Source organism: Puntigrus tetrazona, chromosome 2 (assembly GCF_018831695.1).
Source record: "Puntigrus tetrazona isolate hp1 chromosome 2, ASM1883169v1, whole genome shotgun sequence".
Lineage (NCBI taxonomy): Eukaryota > Metazoa > Chordata > Actinopteri > Cypriniformes > Cyprinidae > Puntigrus > Puntigrus tetrazona.
Genome location: NC_056700.1, coordinates 7,206,496 through 7,224,187, shown reverse-complemented (window position 1 = coordinate 7,224,187; position 17,692 = coordinate 7,206,496). Strand labels below are relative to the sequence as shown.

Below are 17,692 nucleotides of genomic sequence, written 5' to 3'. Positions count from 1 at the left end.
TCATTTTATTCATATTGTGATTCACATTGTAAATTTAGCTAGGTTTACGTACATTAAATTAATTTAATGTAAAGTAATTTTAATTGTGTGTGTTTGTAATTTGCATTACTTTTTTATTTTGCTTATTTTAGTACAAAAATAAACTCAATTAAAAAATTGTTGCCTTGACTTATATTATAAATCAGGACAACTAATCAATTAATCTTGAATTAATCTTGCGCAATAACATGATTTCAAGGTAACTTTTAACTCTAGCCACTGGGTAAAAATAAAATGCAAATAGCTTCAAAAATGCTTCCAAAAAGCAAAAAAAAAATCTTTCAATCTAGATCTAGATTTCCTTTAAGATTATAGCTTTAAACCTGTACAGTAATGATACACAAGCAGAGCGCAAATACTTTTAAAATTACACGTTTATGTCCAGCAACTTGCATTTTTAACATTATGAATAATTAGGTGTTCGTATTAGCAAATCATACCTCCAAAAAATGTACGTTCTGTATGGTGTTCAATAGAGGGCGCCAGTTAACATGACGCGCACAGCAAAAGAAAAAGCACAACATTATTAGGTCGGCACAAATTGTGTACGCCTGCGCCCTTGACATGCTGCTGTCTCGTTATTTTAAAACAGCTGCACTTGAAAGTGTTAGCAGCTGGATATCAACCAGGAAGACTCGAATAACACATATATATTTATATTCACACAGTCGCCTTCGTGAAGTCTAATAATATGTGAGGATATCGGCTGGCCGCGAGCACTGTACACGTCATGTGCAGCGCGAGCCAAATCACTTGAAGTTCGCTGGACATTATTTCATTTTCTCATTCGGCACACGGAGACTCTGTTCTAGATAGCTCACCGTTTCTGAGATGATCAATTTCTGCAATGGCGAGGGGTCTGTTTTCGCGGGCCTGGCTGTCAAAGACTTACCACTTTCAGGTAAAAAAAATCCCTTTGCACGTTACCGTGCGTTATTGTTACGACGAATTGCCTTTGCTGTTGTCTCTACCTCCCAGCGAATGCTCGGTAAGAACGAATATTTCGCAGCAGCCTTTAACCTTTAAGACCAATGTAATTTTTCTTATGTTCAATCTATTTGTTTTGTTTTTAACGAGCTAAAAACGCGATGCAGCTGCTGCTACAGTAATCTTGGAATCTATCAGGTCTTGTAGCCGTAGTCTCAGTAACTCGCTTTTGCGAGAGAAGTATGGGTTTCAAAATATGTTTTTTGACGTCAGAGACATATGGTGAGGGAATTATTCTTCTTTAGGGAAATAATTCCTCCATTTACCCTTGAGAGGACTGAGTTGTCATGGGGTGCTCAGCTGTAAGATTAATCCCCTTCACTGAATGAAGTTAAACTGGGTCTGTGGTGCTATGGCAGCCTCCATAACTACACAACAGGACTAAGGAGCTTAAACTGAATCCAGGCTTAGAGCACACATTTTTATTTATTTATTTATTATTATTTAGCATTTGCAATTATGATTCATATATAAACTAGCATGCATAGGATTAAACTCAATAAGAAAGCCATTTGTTTACTTAACCAAATGCTTTTAAATATGGAATTCAGTATTATTCAGAATTCATTTATAAGGTGTCCTTGTTACACAATACAAATATTACATGTAATTACTATTACATGTAACAACAATGAATTACATGCAAGTAACCCTAAGACAAACCCTAAGCATGTTTTTAACATGTTTTAATATAACTCAGTACTTGAATGTATAATTACTATGTAACAAGGACACCTTAAAATGAAGTGTATTCTGAAATTTGAGGATCATGTGTGAAAAATATAGTAACATTTTATCTTTGTTCTTTGGCTGATTTTGTGTTTTTAATTCTTTAACTATAGAAAAGTAAAAATGAAAACTTTAAACTGTTTGACAAATGGACGACGTACATGAATTGACTTCACCTCATTGCTGACAGTGCCAGAGCTGGTGCTTCCATGCGAGAATGCTGACTCTAGTCTGGAAAGCAGTTTCAGCAGAATGGTTCATGAAGTAAGAACAGAGCATGTGGCATCAAATTCATCTGATGTTGCTAGACAGTTGAAAATGTCTCTTTTCTTTAAGTTGGTTACAATTTTACTTCTGTCATGTAGCATGTTTTTGAGCTAAACAGGATATTTAAAAATAAAATGTATGTCAGAACTTGATTTTATTTAATGGCTATTGATTAAGTGCTGCTTATTATGAGAATGAAACAAAGTCTGTGTCATGTGCTAATGACGATGTGGGATAGGTGAGGACAAAAGTAGGTGTGTAGGTGGATGTAACAGTACTTCCCCTCTTTGGCCCCCTTTGAGAGGGATGATGCAGAGTCTTTCCCAAGGTCTGGGATGTGGTTGGTTGGGGTGGTTAGTGTGGAAGTCTGTGATGAGGGTAGGGTCCAGAATGTTGGCTGCTGGCACCCAGGATTGTTCTTCTGGCCCGTAGCCTTCTCAGTCCACCAGATAGTACATGCGCCTGTCCCTTCAACGGGAATCCAGCAGCGCGTTGACCCTGTATGCAGTCTGGCCGTCCAATACCAAAGAATGTGGAGAAGTGTTTTCACTCCCGGGTCGATGGTTCCCCTCTCCAGGCGGTTTCAATAGGAAGACAGGAAGATACGATAATGATCAGGGAGCAGAAGCTTGTAAGTAACTGGATTTACTTTTTAAAAGGGCCAACATACATGGGGCTTAGCTTCTTGCTGGGAAGGTGGAAGGTCCCGGGTGGAAAGCCAGACTCTCTGACCAGGGTGAAGGCTTGGGAAGGGTTGATTGAAGGGTCAATTTCCTCTGGTATACCATAAAACTGGAATATGTAAAACTGACAGATGGCCACTAAGATGGTTGTGTGTCCCTGTGATGGTGACAAGTCAGTGATAAAGTTGACACCCACATGAGACCTGGGGCATGGGGAATGGGCAGAGAGTGGAGGATCACACGACATCAGCATACACATTCCTGGAGCCATGTCGATATGTAACAGAGAAGTTAAAGTGGGAGAAAAACAGGGCCTACCTGGTTTGCCATGAGTTTAGATGCTTAGCTCCTTGGATGTATTCTAGTTTTCAGTGGTCAGTGAGAACCACAAATGGGTGCTGCCCCATTTCCTGCCAGTGGCTTCCTCTTCATGGCCAGAAGCTCATGGTTCCCAATGTAATATTTTTTTTCTCAGCAGGAGAACACATACCCGAGAAAACTGTCCAATCATGTCTTTGAAGATATCATTCATAAATTAAAAAGCCCAAGCGGCATAACCAGACATTTTTAGTTCCCCCGAATTAGTGATGAATGCAGTTTTCCATTCATTTCCCTCACAAATTTGAACAACATGGTATACACATTGTTGGTCTAATTTTGAAAATATCTGTGCCTCTCTAACCTGTTTGATGGCCGCAGGGACTTATGGAGGAGGATAGGGAAACGTAATGGTTTCCCAGCAGTTTGATGGCACAGTCCTGGGGGTAATGTGTGGGGAGTTCGGTGGCTTTGGTTTTGCTAAAATCATTATGCCAGACTTGATACTCTAGGAGTACGTTGGGTGGTATCTCAATGCATGTTTTGTGCATCCATGTGGAGTAGCAAGGAACAGGAGACGGAAACTTCAAACAGGTGCAAAAACAGGATAGGCTCCACCTTAAAATGTCACCCTCTCTCCAGGAGATAGTGTGATCATGTAGAGCCAGTCAGTGGAATACCAGGAGGAGTGGATTGGCCAATGTTACAGTAACAAAGAGTTGGATTCTCCTACTTGCAGAGCTCCTACTTGCATAAGGATGGGGTTGGTGATCCTTTGGAAAGGTCCTGCCCCCAGTGGTTGTCCATCTAATACTGTAACACAAAGAGGAGGAATGCAGGATGCAGTTTCAATCGCTAGGTTTTGAACCAAGGCAGCATCAATGAAGTTACCAGCCGAGCCCAGAGAGTTAAATGGCCAGATCCCTCACAGTAAAGACACAATCCCTGACATAGTCTCTCCGTGGGAGAGAGTTGAGTACATCCTAACTGCATGGGCAAGGGGCGGTTAGTTCAATCGGTGGATTCCAGTTAGAGTACACAGGCAGGGCAGAACAAGATTGTGTTAGATCTTTATAGAGAGTTGGATGAATAGTTCTAAGGACAGCTGTTCATCCTGACTGGGTAACTCGGTCTGGAGGGAACATGAGAGGCCCTAGCGGTAGATGGTTTTGAGTGGGCCATCAGACCAGCCATTTTGCATGGCGAGGGTGTGGAATGATAACGCGTAATCCGGACATTTGCTCGTGTACATTAAAGCCTTTGCGTTTTATATTAATGCGCTGCTTACTGACACACAAACACACACATAGGAGATCTCACAGCTTAGACATGCAGGAGCAAATAAACTTGTCAACACTGCCCCATGACTTTTATTAATAACAGTTTGAAAAGAGAGACGCACATACAAGCAACCTCTGTCTAACTTTACAACTTCTCTAACGTTCATGGTTTAACTTTAGCAAATCTTAGCGATTTTTTGGCAAACATTTCTTTGAATAACATGACTGTAATTTGAACATACGATTGAATATATCATAAAACAAATGACTACTTTTCATTAAATCTTTATTAATGTCAATAAGGCTTACATTTAAGTGTATTACTATTTTTGTTTTCCATGTTACCACTGTAGCCAGTTTATGTTGAGAAAAATCATACCCCTACATTTAAAGTGTGGTCCCGAAAAATCTTAGTTCAAAGGGCTATCTGGCCCTTCCCCTTACCCCACCCCTCCAACCAAAAGAGAATCAAGAAACCCCTACCCCTTCACGTGAATGCGCAAAACAGAGATGTAGGGGAAAGGGGAAGAACAGGGAAACATGTTCTACGTTTATGTATGCTTTGATTTGTACAAAAATAATGTTTTCTTCCATTGTGGCTGACAATGTCAAGCAGATGCTCTCCAAAATGGCTACGGTGATCTTACAGTGCCGAATCACTGAATAATCATTATTTTTGTTTACTTTCTGCACAAAAAATTATTCTCGAAGCTTCATAACATAGCGGTTGGACCACTGATAGCAGATAGAATACTCATTTTTGTTTATGAACAAATATGAACAAAGCTTTTACTGGTTTGGAACGATATGGGGGAAAGGTATTAATGACATATTTTTATTTTATTTACCCGAAGGTAGAAACATAAAAAAACATTTTTGTTACTTGACATAAAATAAACTTTAATACTTATTTTATTTTAGCTAGTTGCCAATGCAACAATTTATTTTAGTTTAACGTTAAATGCTAATATATAGACATAGTAAGACAATAAGAAATAACTGAAACAGAAAATATAAAAGCTTGCTCATAATATTAATAAAAAGTATAATAGTATATAATGAGACAACAATAACACTGGTGTGTGAACTGGGCCTTAAAACAATGCTTAAAACAGTCTAGGTGAAGCCAAAGCAAGTTATTGTATTTCAGTGAAAGGTGATTTATGATGAGTTATTAAATTGACACAGCTTTTGGGTGACATCTGCAGAGGGACACTAAAGTACTTTGGAGTTTCAGTGCTAGCAATTATCTTTATCCTCTTTTTTAGATTGTCTAAGTATAGGGTGGGTCCCATTTGCTTTGTAAATGTGAGCTGAGATGAGCTCAGCATGAATAGAATCTATTTTAAATAGGCCAGTGCTTCACACTGAAATAACAGAAGGGTTTGTCATAAAGTGTTCTCCTTGGTATTGTGTCTGGCAGAGTAGCTCTGAATAGGGCTGTCAGATTGATTTCTGGAAATGGACCCAGGGATACATTATGTGTGAAATAATTTCTCCTGAGATAATTGTTCAGGGCTGAAGCAGCTTGTAAGCCAAATCGGTTAATTAAGCTGTATCAGCAGCCAGACGTTGGTTTTCTGAACTCTTGTTTACTATCTAATGCTTGCAAAGGTTAAGAGGAAACATTATTCAGATGTGCACCTCTATACTTCAACACAACCCTCATAATACTCGGTGACATATCTGTTCAACAAAACACAGGCTGGTGTGGTTTGGCAGTCTGAAACAACCTCCATTGAGACATTTGTACTGTAATTTAGTAATTTTTCTCAGTTTCTTGCCTCACATTCATCTCATCATGATCACACACATCTGTTTTTTTTGGAGCTTTTCCAAAATCTCTTCTGCATTCATGTGCATATGATTTGACACTACAATATGTAGAAACTAACTTCTTAACCTTTTAAGAAGTAGAATAAGATGTTTTCAGTGTGGTCATTCTGTGTCACATTAACCAAATTTCAGAAACTTCCAGAGCTCAAATCTTTCATTTTGCTAAGATTTTTTTCTGGAAAAAGATGAACATATTACATGTCATAGATAAATATGGCAGTTTTCAAATAACACTCATTATGATGATTGGAAATCCAGACAATGAACATCTTGCATTATTTTCTTTTTGTGTGTTTTTATGCTAGAACATGTCTTTTTTTTATATAGTATTCTGACAAGACAAGATTGGGAAAGAAACACATGCCGTGTTGTGAGTTTTCCCTAATTCCTAATTTTACCTTGCCCTACATTTCCCACAATTCCTAGTAAGTTACAACTTCTAGTATAGTACCTTTCCATACAGGGAGCACTACATTACCCAGATTCCCCAGGTTGAGGTCTATAAATAGGCCTTACTTCCTTTCTTTGTCCTTTTACGTTGGGGAGGTGTGGGTGTTTGAATGGGCACCCAACCATGTCTGTTGAACTGTTACCTTAGGATGCGTTAAGGTATCCGGTTTTCCAGTTATATAGTTTAAATTTGTTTATGTGAATGGTTCAGATATTTAATTATGTGGATTGAGTATATTGCTCATGTTTATTGATGAACTGATTGTATCAGTTTATTTTTGTATTATTTATAGTGACATAAGACCATCCTGTTTGTCCTGTTGACTCTGTGCATCCTGTCCATCATGTCAGTTTCCTCTTCTCAGCGTTTGTTAATCTGCTCCATGAGAATTTGATGTGAACCTTAAGTCAAGTGAATCACTAAAGACTTATGCAGTCTTTAATTCCAACTTCCAGTGGAATTAAAGAGATCAAAAGATTGGTGATTTTCTAGTGTGTTGTTTAGACACACCACCAAGTTTCTATAATTTAAAGAATTTGTTATATTTCTTTAATTGTTATGTTGTTAATTGTTATATTTCTAAATAAAATATTTAACAAATAACTATAAATTTTTTTTGCTGAAAATATAATCAAGTATTTTAAAAACATTATTTTATACTACATCTGTACAATTACATTACTAATATTTACCAGTTTGTAGGCACTTTTATGATATTTAGCACATGTTACATTCCTAAATGCATGGGTGTCGAGACCATTGTATGTGGGTGGGAAAGGATTAATAAAGACTATTAATTATGATCAATTCTTGTTGAGTGCTCCTTCCCCAGCACCAACTTGGCTCATTATGAGTCCAAAATTTGCATTTATTCACATTTTTGAATAAATGCAAATTTGATTAGCATTGAGGTTGGACTGTCATGATTTTGGCTTATATGCAACCTACTGAATGATTCGCAAAGATGCAAAAAATATTTAAATACACATAAAGCTGACTGATAAAGAAGTGAGCATAGCCTGCGCTACCACTACATTTCATTTCTTAGAATTAAGAGTATCTGCTGCTCAGATATACCTAACCCTGCCCAGTACTTTTTCAATTATTCATTTAATTTTTATTTTTACTGAAAACAAGTGTTTTCCTAATGTGTCAAGAACAGTACACCCTTTATGACCTGTGCCACTGGAAAAGTGAACTTCTGGCTGTCTATTATATAGTTGTAATGTAAATTACTCTTGTTGACAAGACACCATATTGCATTCATTAAAAGTCATCAGACTACAGAAAATGGCGTATACCCCAATAACTGTTTCTCAGTGAGGACCCACCCACTGGATATGTCTGATATCTGTAATGTCAGATAAAGCAATTTAATACCAGTGCAAGCAACTTTCTCCTTATTTACAAAGTCAACTATAAAAGCATGTTATGTAATAAAGTTTAAACACTGAACTAAACCTCCCAGCTTTGGAGGTCTGGCACTCTTTGTACTAAACAGCCTGTATCAAGGTCATTCCCTGTCAACTCAACCAAAGGTCCCTGGCTCAATTATTTGATTTTGCTAATATTTCTTTCTGAAGAAAGATAGCAGATCGGGACCATTTAAAAATGGGGAAATGGAACTTTTTAAGTTTATTCTGAATTTTGCAGGCCTTTAACAAAAAAGGAATCTTCAAAAGTAATCTTCAATTTCGAAGTCCCACATTGTTCAGTCTCATATGGGGATCTAATTGAATTGTTGAATATTACCCATTTTCAATGCTTGGAACCTTGGTATTTAGGTCATATATATATATATATATTTTTTTTACAAAATTTGCCTGCGTGTAACTTTACAGTTAATATGAACAAATATTTTACATTTTGGTACCTAAGAAATGTTTCTTTTAGAATCTTTATTTTTAAAGCCCTGCATGCTATAATCCCAGAGATCCTGTAATCTCACTGTGGCTCCATGTCCACATTGTAGTGTCTTTCCTTTTTTTGGTGTTAAAAAATAAAATTCCTTATGAGGTGTGGGATTTGTTTCAATCATGTACAGCACATATAAACTATTGGTAGCTCCAGAAGCTGTTAAAATGAACAAAATCCCTTCTTCAAAATATTCCTGAAACGTTTTGCAATATAGGGAAACAAGGTACGTTTCTAGTTTTAGCAATACTTAATTTTCAGATATTCTGCTTTAAATACAGTAAGCATCAGCTGTATATAAATTGACCAGCATTTTGTGGTCAAGCACTGAAAAATTGGTAATATTCAGCAATCTGAAATTAGAACACCTGGAATGTAAAATCATATGGCTATATTTTTGGTACTTTCTGAGTTAAAGGGAAGCAGACAAATAATATTTATGGTACTTTGACAGTCATGTTCAATGCAGTTGTAAGATACATCTCTAATTTCAACATTATTTGTTCTTCAAACATTCCTCTGTAAAGTATCATATTTTGCAAAGCTTTTGTTTTTGACCATTGAATATGTGTACAATTTGACGATTTACCACTGGAGCCATATTGAGGTCCAAATATCTCTGGAACCAGACCATAGAACCAGAGAATAAACTTGAAATTTGTGTTTCCCCATATTTTAAATGTTCACCATTTGCACATAATGAAACAAAGATTGCTAAAGTCATCAGATTTTACTAATAGAATAGGTTTAGTTTAGTTTTAGTTGTCACACTGTAAATAAGGAGAACGCTGCTTTGTCTGGTAATAAACTGCTTTGGTATTACAGATATCAGAAATACCAAGCCCTGTTGGAATCATAGCCTTATTTAGCAATTTAGTTGGGCTATACCAGATTGTACCAGATTGAAGTTCTTTTTATGTGAACAGCTCATGTTCTGGTGTTTTTTAGCAGCTCGGAGTAGCTCTGAATTTGGGTCACTAAAAATGTGCATTTTGTGAATGAAGCATTTGCTAAACATCAAAAATTTCAAATCAAAACATCAAAAAAGTGCATATAAAATGGTAAATATTAGTTTTTTTAAATGTACTCTAAATACGAAATAACTCTCCTTATTTTTTTATATATAATACGTATACATATTAAGTACAATTAATACAATTGAGTACAATTAACAGTCTTTATTTATCACACTCCGAACAGTGTTTTGTGTTTTCATTCCACTAGTTTCTGTCCTGTTTAATCATGTCGTTATGTTCAGGAGTCTTTCTTCAATTATCCTCATTTACCCTCTTTTATAAGTTTGATTCTGTTCAGTGTTAAATTGTCCAGTATTGAATGTTGTAATGGTGTGAACCCTGTGGATTTGCCTTATCTGAAGTAAAAAATATGTTTGTTATTGGATTATCTATCTGCCTTGTAGCACACTGTGACATTATTATTATCATTGTTAATAATAAAAACAATCATACTGAGATCACACAGTAAAATTTGGTGCAAAACGTTAAGTCCTGGCATGTTGTTTCTTTCCCAATCCCATCTACAGTCTCTGTCTCATCCATTTGCTTCCTGTCTTGCTTCAATTGCCTTATCAGAAAATCTGAAAAAAATGTCAAGCCCTAGCATAAAAACACACAAAAAGAAAATGATGCAAGATGTGTATTGTCTGGTTTTCAATCATCATAATGGGAGTTATTTTAAGAGTTATTTTGATACAAAAGTCATTTTAGACTTTCAAAGATGTCTAAGGAGTCATGTCTGAGGAATACAATATTGCAGTTTGGTCCTAGAAAGAGTGACTGGGATTCCTGAATTTGTAAATAAAAAACAAAAACATACAATTGAGGTACAATAAAAAAAACTGTACCTTAAACCCACATGTGTCCTAGTACTAACTCACATTCTTCAATATTATTTGTCCACAGGAAGCCTTCATCCCAGACACTTGGTTGGGTCAGTGTTGCTGTGATGGGATAGTAAAACAAAGTCAATGAATTCTCGTTTTGGGTCGTTCTATGTTAAATGTGTGTGTGTGTGTGTGTATATATATATATATATATATATATATATATATATATATATAATACAACATATATGAGTGTCATAGCAGTATACAAGGTCATCCTGTAAAAGTATTCAATTTAATTTAATTTATTCTTGAAGCCACATCGAGGTCTCAGTAGCTCTAGAAATGAACTATAGGCTACAGTTAAAATGAACATAAAATGAACCAAAATAAAAGTTTGATAATAACCAATATTTAAAAGGATATTAAGATGTTAAGTTATAGGCATGCTTTGAGGGGCAGAGTATTTCATTCACCAAAAAAAGAATAAATATGTATATAAATAAATTATTTTGAATTATTATTTTAATGATTATTTTAAGAGCATTACGTATTGAATCATGGCTAGGTATTAATTATAACTATCTGTAATCAATTTCTCAGACCTCCAGATGTACTTTGATAGCACCTGCTGGTGGAATACCCAAATGGCAAATGCACAGACTGATTTAGATTCAGTATTGCATCTAAAGTGCAATGGCCTATTTTTAACAAATGTGGTACACACATACTTTGTTCTGCTTCATTTACATTACATACAGTACCACATGTGTATGTGCTCGTAGATAGTATAGCATGAATTTTTTTTATAAGATACTTATACATACCTAATACAAATATGAAAATAGAGTCCTTCAGATTCTACCCCAGCATCTGGTCATTTGCGATTCAAAGTGGACAAAAAGTGTAAAATAACCCCTATCATTGTTTGCATTTTAACAGATTTAATAATTAATAAAATAACTGTAAGTGTCGGTGTTTATTCTTAACTCGATTTAAATTCTTTTAATTTTATAATTTTTTTATTAAGAAATTAATATTATTCAGCAATGATGCATCGTCAAAAAGACTTAAAAATCTATTAAAATGTACAAAAATTTCATATTTCACAGCACAACCGTTTCATTAATAGTAATATTTTTGTTTGTAAAATAATGTATTTATTAATAATACAAGTATTATTTTTATTATTATTATTATTGCAAAGTAATTTCATTGGTCCAGTAGTAGTCCCTGTCCAATCTCTTAATTGAGTCTGTGATGGCAAAGCTCCTGGTTGTTATTGTACAATACATGGAGATGCCCCATGAAACCTTTCACTTCAAACTGCTGTAAAGCTTGATCTGGTAAGCCTTGGTGATCAAAGTAACCACATGGTTTTTTATAACATTTCATGCAGGAACTAACGGAAACAGCCTAGGCTGTCTGTATGACTTGTGAGTCAGTATAGTGGATGATTATGAGCTTGCTTTACTTTACTGATAATCAGTGTTATCAGATTGTGGGTGTACTCATTTTGTAAACCATTGGCTGGTAGTTAGCAAATACGTGGTTTTGTTCACTGTTGTTTGTTAGATTTCTTTGGGTATAGGCTATTGTAGCAAGAGTCTTTTTGTGGTTGGCAGTGTGACATGTATTGACATGAATGTTGTTTCAGACTCTCTTTTTGTTTAGAAGTTTGACAAAGTAATAAACTATAAGCAAACACTTGACATCGAGTTCAGTCAGGATTTGTGTATGCTTTAAGCATGGACTGTTCACAGACCTGGGCTAATGTTTATTTTCTCCTACTTTCTCTCAGGCTCGCCTGTCCTATATTCGAGTAAAGTATCTCTTTCTCACGTGGCTTGCTGTGTTTGTGGGCAGTTGGGTTGTATACGTGCAGTACTCAACTTACACTGAACTATGCAGAGGACGAGAATGCAAGAGCATCATTGTGAGTATTACCCCATTTGAAACTTGCTTTCTTTTTCATTTCCAGACTATGTAACCTGATACATATCGCCTAATATGAAGTATTTATGTGTGGTTTAATTATTGCAAATACAGGATTAGTTAAATATGAAAAACTCATGTTGTTTTTCTGTAGAAGGCAAGAGGACACTTTTAGTAGAATCTAAACAGGTCATACGATAGCTTTATGAGGAATTCACAAATATTTTAATTATTATACAAAAATAAAAATCTTCAGCTTTTTGCATGACACACAAAGCTATGGTTTGTCTGCAGAAGACTTAAGTGCTATATTCTATATGAACCATTTACTCTATGTACTGTAGTTTGTTTTAAAAGACTTAGTAAAATTTCATTTAGAGTTAATTTAACATTGTGCTTAAGGTTGAAGAAATTATGGCAACATGTATATATATATAAGCTACAAACATTTGTATACTGCCCCACAGCCTCATCTATTGGTAGTGTGGTGTTTATTATTTGAGCCATTACTGAACATCTTAGATGTAAAACTGATTGAAGGAATGTCACATACATTCTCACTGAAATGTATATTCTCCCTTTCCAACAGTGTGAGAAATACAGCAAAGGCATTATTGATGGCTCTGCCTGTAGTAGCCTGTGTGAAGAAAGCTCACTGTACTTTGGAAGGTGCCTCTCCACCAAGCCAAATAATCAGGTTTGACAGTAACACATTCACTAAAGGCTCTAAAATAGAATCCAGTCCTGCTCCTGGAAGGTACCTTCAAGAAGACACCAGCACTAATTAAACACACCTTAACCAGCTAAGTAAAGGTCTTCAGGAATATCAGAACACAAGGAATTTTTACGTAAGGTCTGTGTGCAAATATACTTAGTAATAAAGCTTTTCAGATTCTGAAAACTTTCATGCAGCTGTGTCTGCATAAACTCTGAATGAACAAGGACCCCTCTAGGAGCAGGACTGAACATCCCAAGTATTGTCATGATAACAGTATGTTCCTCTGTTGCTCTCAGGTCTATACAGGCAGCTGGGGTGATCATGATGGTGTCATCAAGTGTCAACTGAGTGACATTCTGCACTATGAGCTAGGAGAGGAGCTGGAGCCAAAGAAAGAGGTCGCACTCTTTGACAAACCCACTCGAGGAACCTCTGTAGAGAAGTTCAAAGAGATGGTTGCCAGTCATTTGAAGGTTTGGATGCTTTTTTTAAAAATACAGAAATTAGATATACATTTAGCTCTTTACTTGCTGTACATCAGTTATGCTTGTCAGGAAATTAAGTGAGCACATTCTCTAACCCTGTCCCAAGTGCCACAGTAAGCTCCTGCTGGCCTCCATAGTACATCTTCAGGCAGCAACCTAGTTTTAACAGAAGGATGTAAGATGACCCTTGACCAGCTTTTTAAATGGATCTATAAATTATGATCTAAAGTCTCAGGTGTCCCCAGAATGTGTGAGGACAAAATGCACCAAAGAACATTTATTATACCAAGTTGAAAATACCCCTTTTTGGATTGTCTCATTAAATGAAAATTTTCTGTGCAATTACAGTTCTGATTACTATGACAACAACAAAGAAAACATCTTGTTAATTTTTATCATCTGTTTATTGTCTGTTTTTTTATCATATGGACTAAATTCAACAAATTCAATAAATTGAAAAACTGTCTTTTGGAGCTTTGTAACTTTTCAGATCTTTTTCATGAACAAACAGCAATATTAGGTATTAAAGGTAGTCGAAAATATTATAAAAGCATAATAACCCCTTTAAAATGAAGCCGTGTATGGTGTGTGCCTAGTTCAAAAAACAGCATTCACATCATTCAAACTAAGATGACCTGAGCACACACCAAAAGCGCTATTGTGACTTTGGCATTACTTTTTTCACTGAAATCAGTTGACATAAACTTGTACAACTTCATGAAATCAGTGCAAATTCTGTTTTGTTTTTTTACAGGCAAAAGTTGGAGAGCAAGCCAACCTATCCAGTTTGGTTAGCCTGATTCTTTCAGTGGCAGACAGCAATAAAGATGGCCACATCTCTCTACCAGAAGCCAAGTCCACATGGGCTTTGCTGCAACTCAACGAGGTTCTGCTAGCAGTGGTGCTCCAGGACAGAGAGCACACACCTAGATTGTTGGGCTTCTGCGGGGATTTGTATGTGGTGGAGCGGGTGCCTCACACTCCTCTGTACGGGCTCAGCCTGCCTTGGCCCATGGAACTTTGGATTCCTACGGGCATGCGGAGAAACATGGACCAGTGGTTCACGCCTTCCTGGCCCCGCAAGGCTAAAATCTTTATTGGCTTGCTGGAGCTTATAGAAGACATCTTCCATGGTACCTTTGGGAGTTTCTTAATGTGCGACATGAGAGCCAGTACTTTCGGTTACACCGATCGCCATGACCTCAGGCTGGTGGATGGGCGGCGCGTAGTAGCTGAGGAGGCCTTCAAACAGGCCATGGTCCTTCAGCGCTGTGAGGATGACGAGGACTGTGTCTACGGTGTGGACTGTAGGACTTCGTGTGACCGTGCAGAACACCGCTGCATGGCCGAGGTGGCTCAGCCCAACCTGGCCAGGGCTTGCGGAGCACTGAAGGATTACCTCCTACGAGGAGTTCCGGTCCATTTACAGGAAGAGCTGGAGAAGCAGCTGTATGCCTGCATGGCTCTCAAAGGTTCAGCTGAGCAGATGGAAATGGAGCACTCGCTCATTCTTAACAACCTCAAGACACTGCTATGGAAACAGATCTCACACACCAATGACTCTTGAAGAGAAATGAAGATGCACTGCTGACAACATTCAGATTCTTGAATTTCCTCTTGAACACTTCAGGCCATTGCGAATCTGGCCGGAGATTACAATGCTGGTAGCAAAGTGGCTGGAAAACAGGCTGATGGCAATATTCATTGCTGCTTTGATACTTGAGTTCTTTTTTCATGATGAAGGTAGAATTAAAACCATGAGGAATTATTGCTCAGGCTCAATTTAAGAACTTAAGGAGTAACGTTCACTTCTTAGTTTTGTGTCTTTGTGCTTTGTTGTCACACACAATTGATCAGTGATCATGTTTATTTTACACTTCCTTCAGATGTTATGAAGGAGCAAATGACACTAACTTTGCATCCATTGTTGGGATGTTAACATAGAAAGTCTCCTATTGTAATGTAATGTCCCATGAGCACAGCAAAAAGAGCCATAAAAGAGCCATTTTAAAATGGGCATATTAATCCAATGCCTTGTTATGCATGTTGCCAGTGAGTGCATTTTTTAAGTTTGATGCTTGTGGGTGAAAACGCCTCGTTCCTTGTACTTGGGGAATTCTTGGAAATGGTCAGACCATCTATGATCCGAAGATAACAGATTGCAATAAGGTTAAATTTGTTATAATACTTAAAACAATGCTTTTAAAGCATAAATCTATGTTAAAGCTGCAGTTTTGCCTCTTTGTTGCATCTATGTTTGATAACTTGGAATTGCAATCACTTGTGGAATTATATTCCATGTGCGGGATTGTACTCCGGCGTAGCTCCAGCACAGATGAATCTATGTTTTAGGGAGTACATGTAGCTGTTAGTCTTTGCACTTGTGTAAATCCTTTACTTAGTGAGATTCTAGCCTACATATTGGAATATATGACACAAATAAGAATTTTTACCTGATATTGTTATTCTGACTGAGGAAAAAAACAATACAATAAATACTAATCTAATTGTCACATCAATCAAATTTCATATTAAGAAATAATTTTAACCCAAAAAGCAAACTGCTCCCTTTGAACTGGTTGTCTTAAAAATACAAATACAATCTCAGGCTATCTGTAATCAAGCACATTTAAAACTGGAATATGATTTGATTTATTTTAATTCAATTCACGTGTTTCATATAATCCTTTCTAGATTACAGTCAGCCATCAAAGTGATTTTTTTTTTTTTTACATTTAATTATTCCAGCTGCTGTGAGAATAGGCTAGAATTAAACAATGTGTCACCTGCAGGATCCTCAGGAAACTGAGAGCATAGCGTACACTTGCCGGGACAGCTTCTCATGTTCGCAAAACGTGACATAATGACGCATTGACATACTTGAATTTCCCACAAAAACCTACCTGTATCACCTGTAACATGAGCAGACCGTTGTGAAGCAGATAAAGGAAGACGATAGTTTTGAACACTAGCTCGTTATGCATTTTCTCAAATATAGATTTTGGATCATTTTTAACCAAAAAACTGACTGCAGCTTTAATGTTAATTTATATATGTACAAAATGCATTTACAGCAACTCAAGTTGTGGAATTTAACAAACGTAAATTACTTTGGAATAATATTTGGAAATTTACCTAGATTAATGAATGCTGTGAATGAATTGCTTCGCAATGCCTAATGAATGAATTTAACCTTATTTGAAGGGGTTAACGCAGCTCACACTACACAACTTTTGCCTAGATTTACAAGGTCTGTGACGAAACCCCTGGATTGCGGCAATATCAGTGCTTGTTGTGGTCGCTGATGCTCTTTTAATATGAGCAGGTGCCCGTTTCATTAAATAAGTTTACCAAAATAGCCAAGCTTATTTCTGTTTGTCTGACTTATTTTGAACCAAATCAACTGACCATACGTCAGGCTAAATGAAAAAAGTATGTTATTTGGTAAACTTGTTTTTTATGAAACAGGCCTTGGGTCAGCATCGTAATCCGAATTTATCTTTAGCAGTCACTGACACTGTAATATTTTTAAAACTATTTGATATTATTGCTACGTGATCTTTTGCGGGGTGTCTGTGCGATTCAACGACAAGGTGGAACTAATCCAGCCAACAATATGGTATAAAAGGAAAAATCTTGTCACTTGCATGAACTTGTGTGAAAATGTTTCTTCGCTGTTGGTCAGGGCCGCCTCTTGACCAAATTTCTTGTAGTTTGTTGAACCTCATCAACATTGTGTTGTGTAGTATGTGTGCTGCTATGACATGACAAGAAACCTTATGAAAACACAACAGCAGTTCAGACAGTTTTGTAGTGTGAGCTTGCCTCTTGATCTGAATGTTTACAAAAATGTGTCTTGTAAATGATGCTGGGAGGCCCTTCTCAACCATGGAAGTTCAAAACATTGATGATGTTTTATTTTGGTTTGATGGATTCCAGTTTGTACTTAAGGCATGTGTAGTAGAAGCCATCTTAATATGGTACAAATTTGATTTTAATCTAAAAATATGAAATGTTCATCATCACAGTCATGATTCTTGATGTACTTATGAAGAGATTATAAGGTGCTTCATATTTTTTATAGATAATTTTCCAGTGAGATTTTGTCATCAGAGTGCTTCAGTTTTGTGTATTCATAAATCATACTGCTGCTGTTTAAGAGTTAAAAGAAGATTTTTATAAGATTTGATTGCATGACTTTGCACAT

At 36.5% G+C, this 17,692-nt stretch overlaps 1 protein-coding gene across 2 annotated transcripts; it reads left to right on the top strand.

Annotated features, from left to right (window-relative positions):
* The first annotated feature begins 448 nt into the window (after positions 1-448).
* dipk1aa (divergent protein kinase domain 1Aa) lies at positions 449-17,646 on the top strand. Of its 2 annotated transcripts, XM_043221777.1 has the most exons (6): positions 449-940; positions 1,869-2,019; positions 12,149-12,283; positions 12,872-12,979; positions 13,297-13,473; positions 14,240-17,646. In XM_043221777.1, exons 2-6 carry the CDS (start codon positions 2,008-2,010, stop codon positions 15,050-15,052), a joined length of 1,245 nt encoding a protein of 414 aa, XP_043077712.1. In that variant the 5' UTR covers positions 449-940; positions 1,869-2,007; the 3' UTR covers positions 15,053-17,646. The 2 variants fall into 2 exon arrangements, with proteins under 2 accessions (XP_043077712.1, XP_043077703.1); XM_043221768.1 differs by lacking the exon at positions 1,869-2,019 and having other exon boundaries at positions 453-940.
* The last annotated feature ends 46 nt before the right edge of the window (positions 17,647-17,692 follow it).

What these genes read in the sequence shown, in the direction of transcription:
- dipk1aa (XM_043221768.1), top strand. Translation starts at nt 887, where the DNA reads ATGGCGAGGGGTCTGTTTTCGCGGGCCTGGCTGTCAAAGACTTACCAC. An exon ending in GAGAATGCAAGAGCATCATT is followed by an intron (nt 12,284 to 12,871) that starts GTGAGTATTACC and finishes CCTTTCCAACAG; the next exon opens with TGTGAGAAATACAGCAAAGG. An exon ending in TGGTTGCCAGTCATTTGAAG is followed by an intron (nt 13,474 to 14,239) that starts GTTTGGATGCTT and finishes GTTTTTTTACAG; the next exon opens with GCAAAAGTTGGAGAGCAAGC.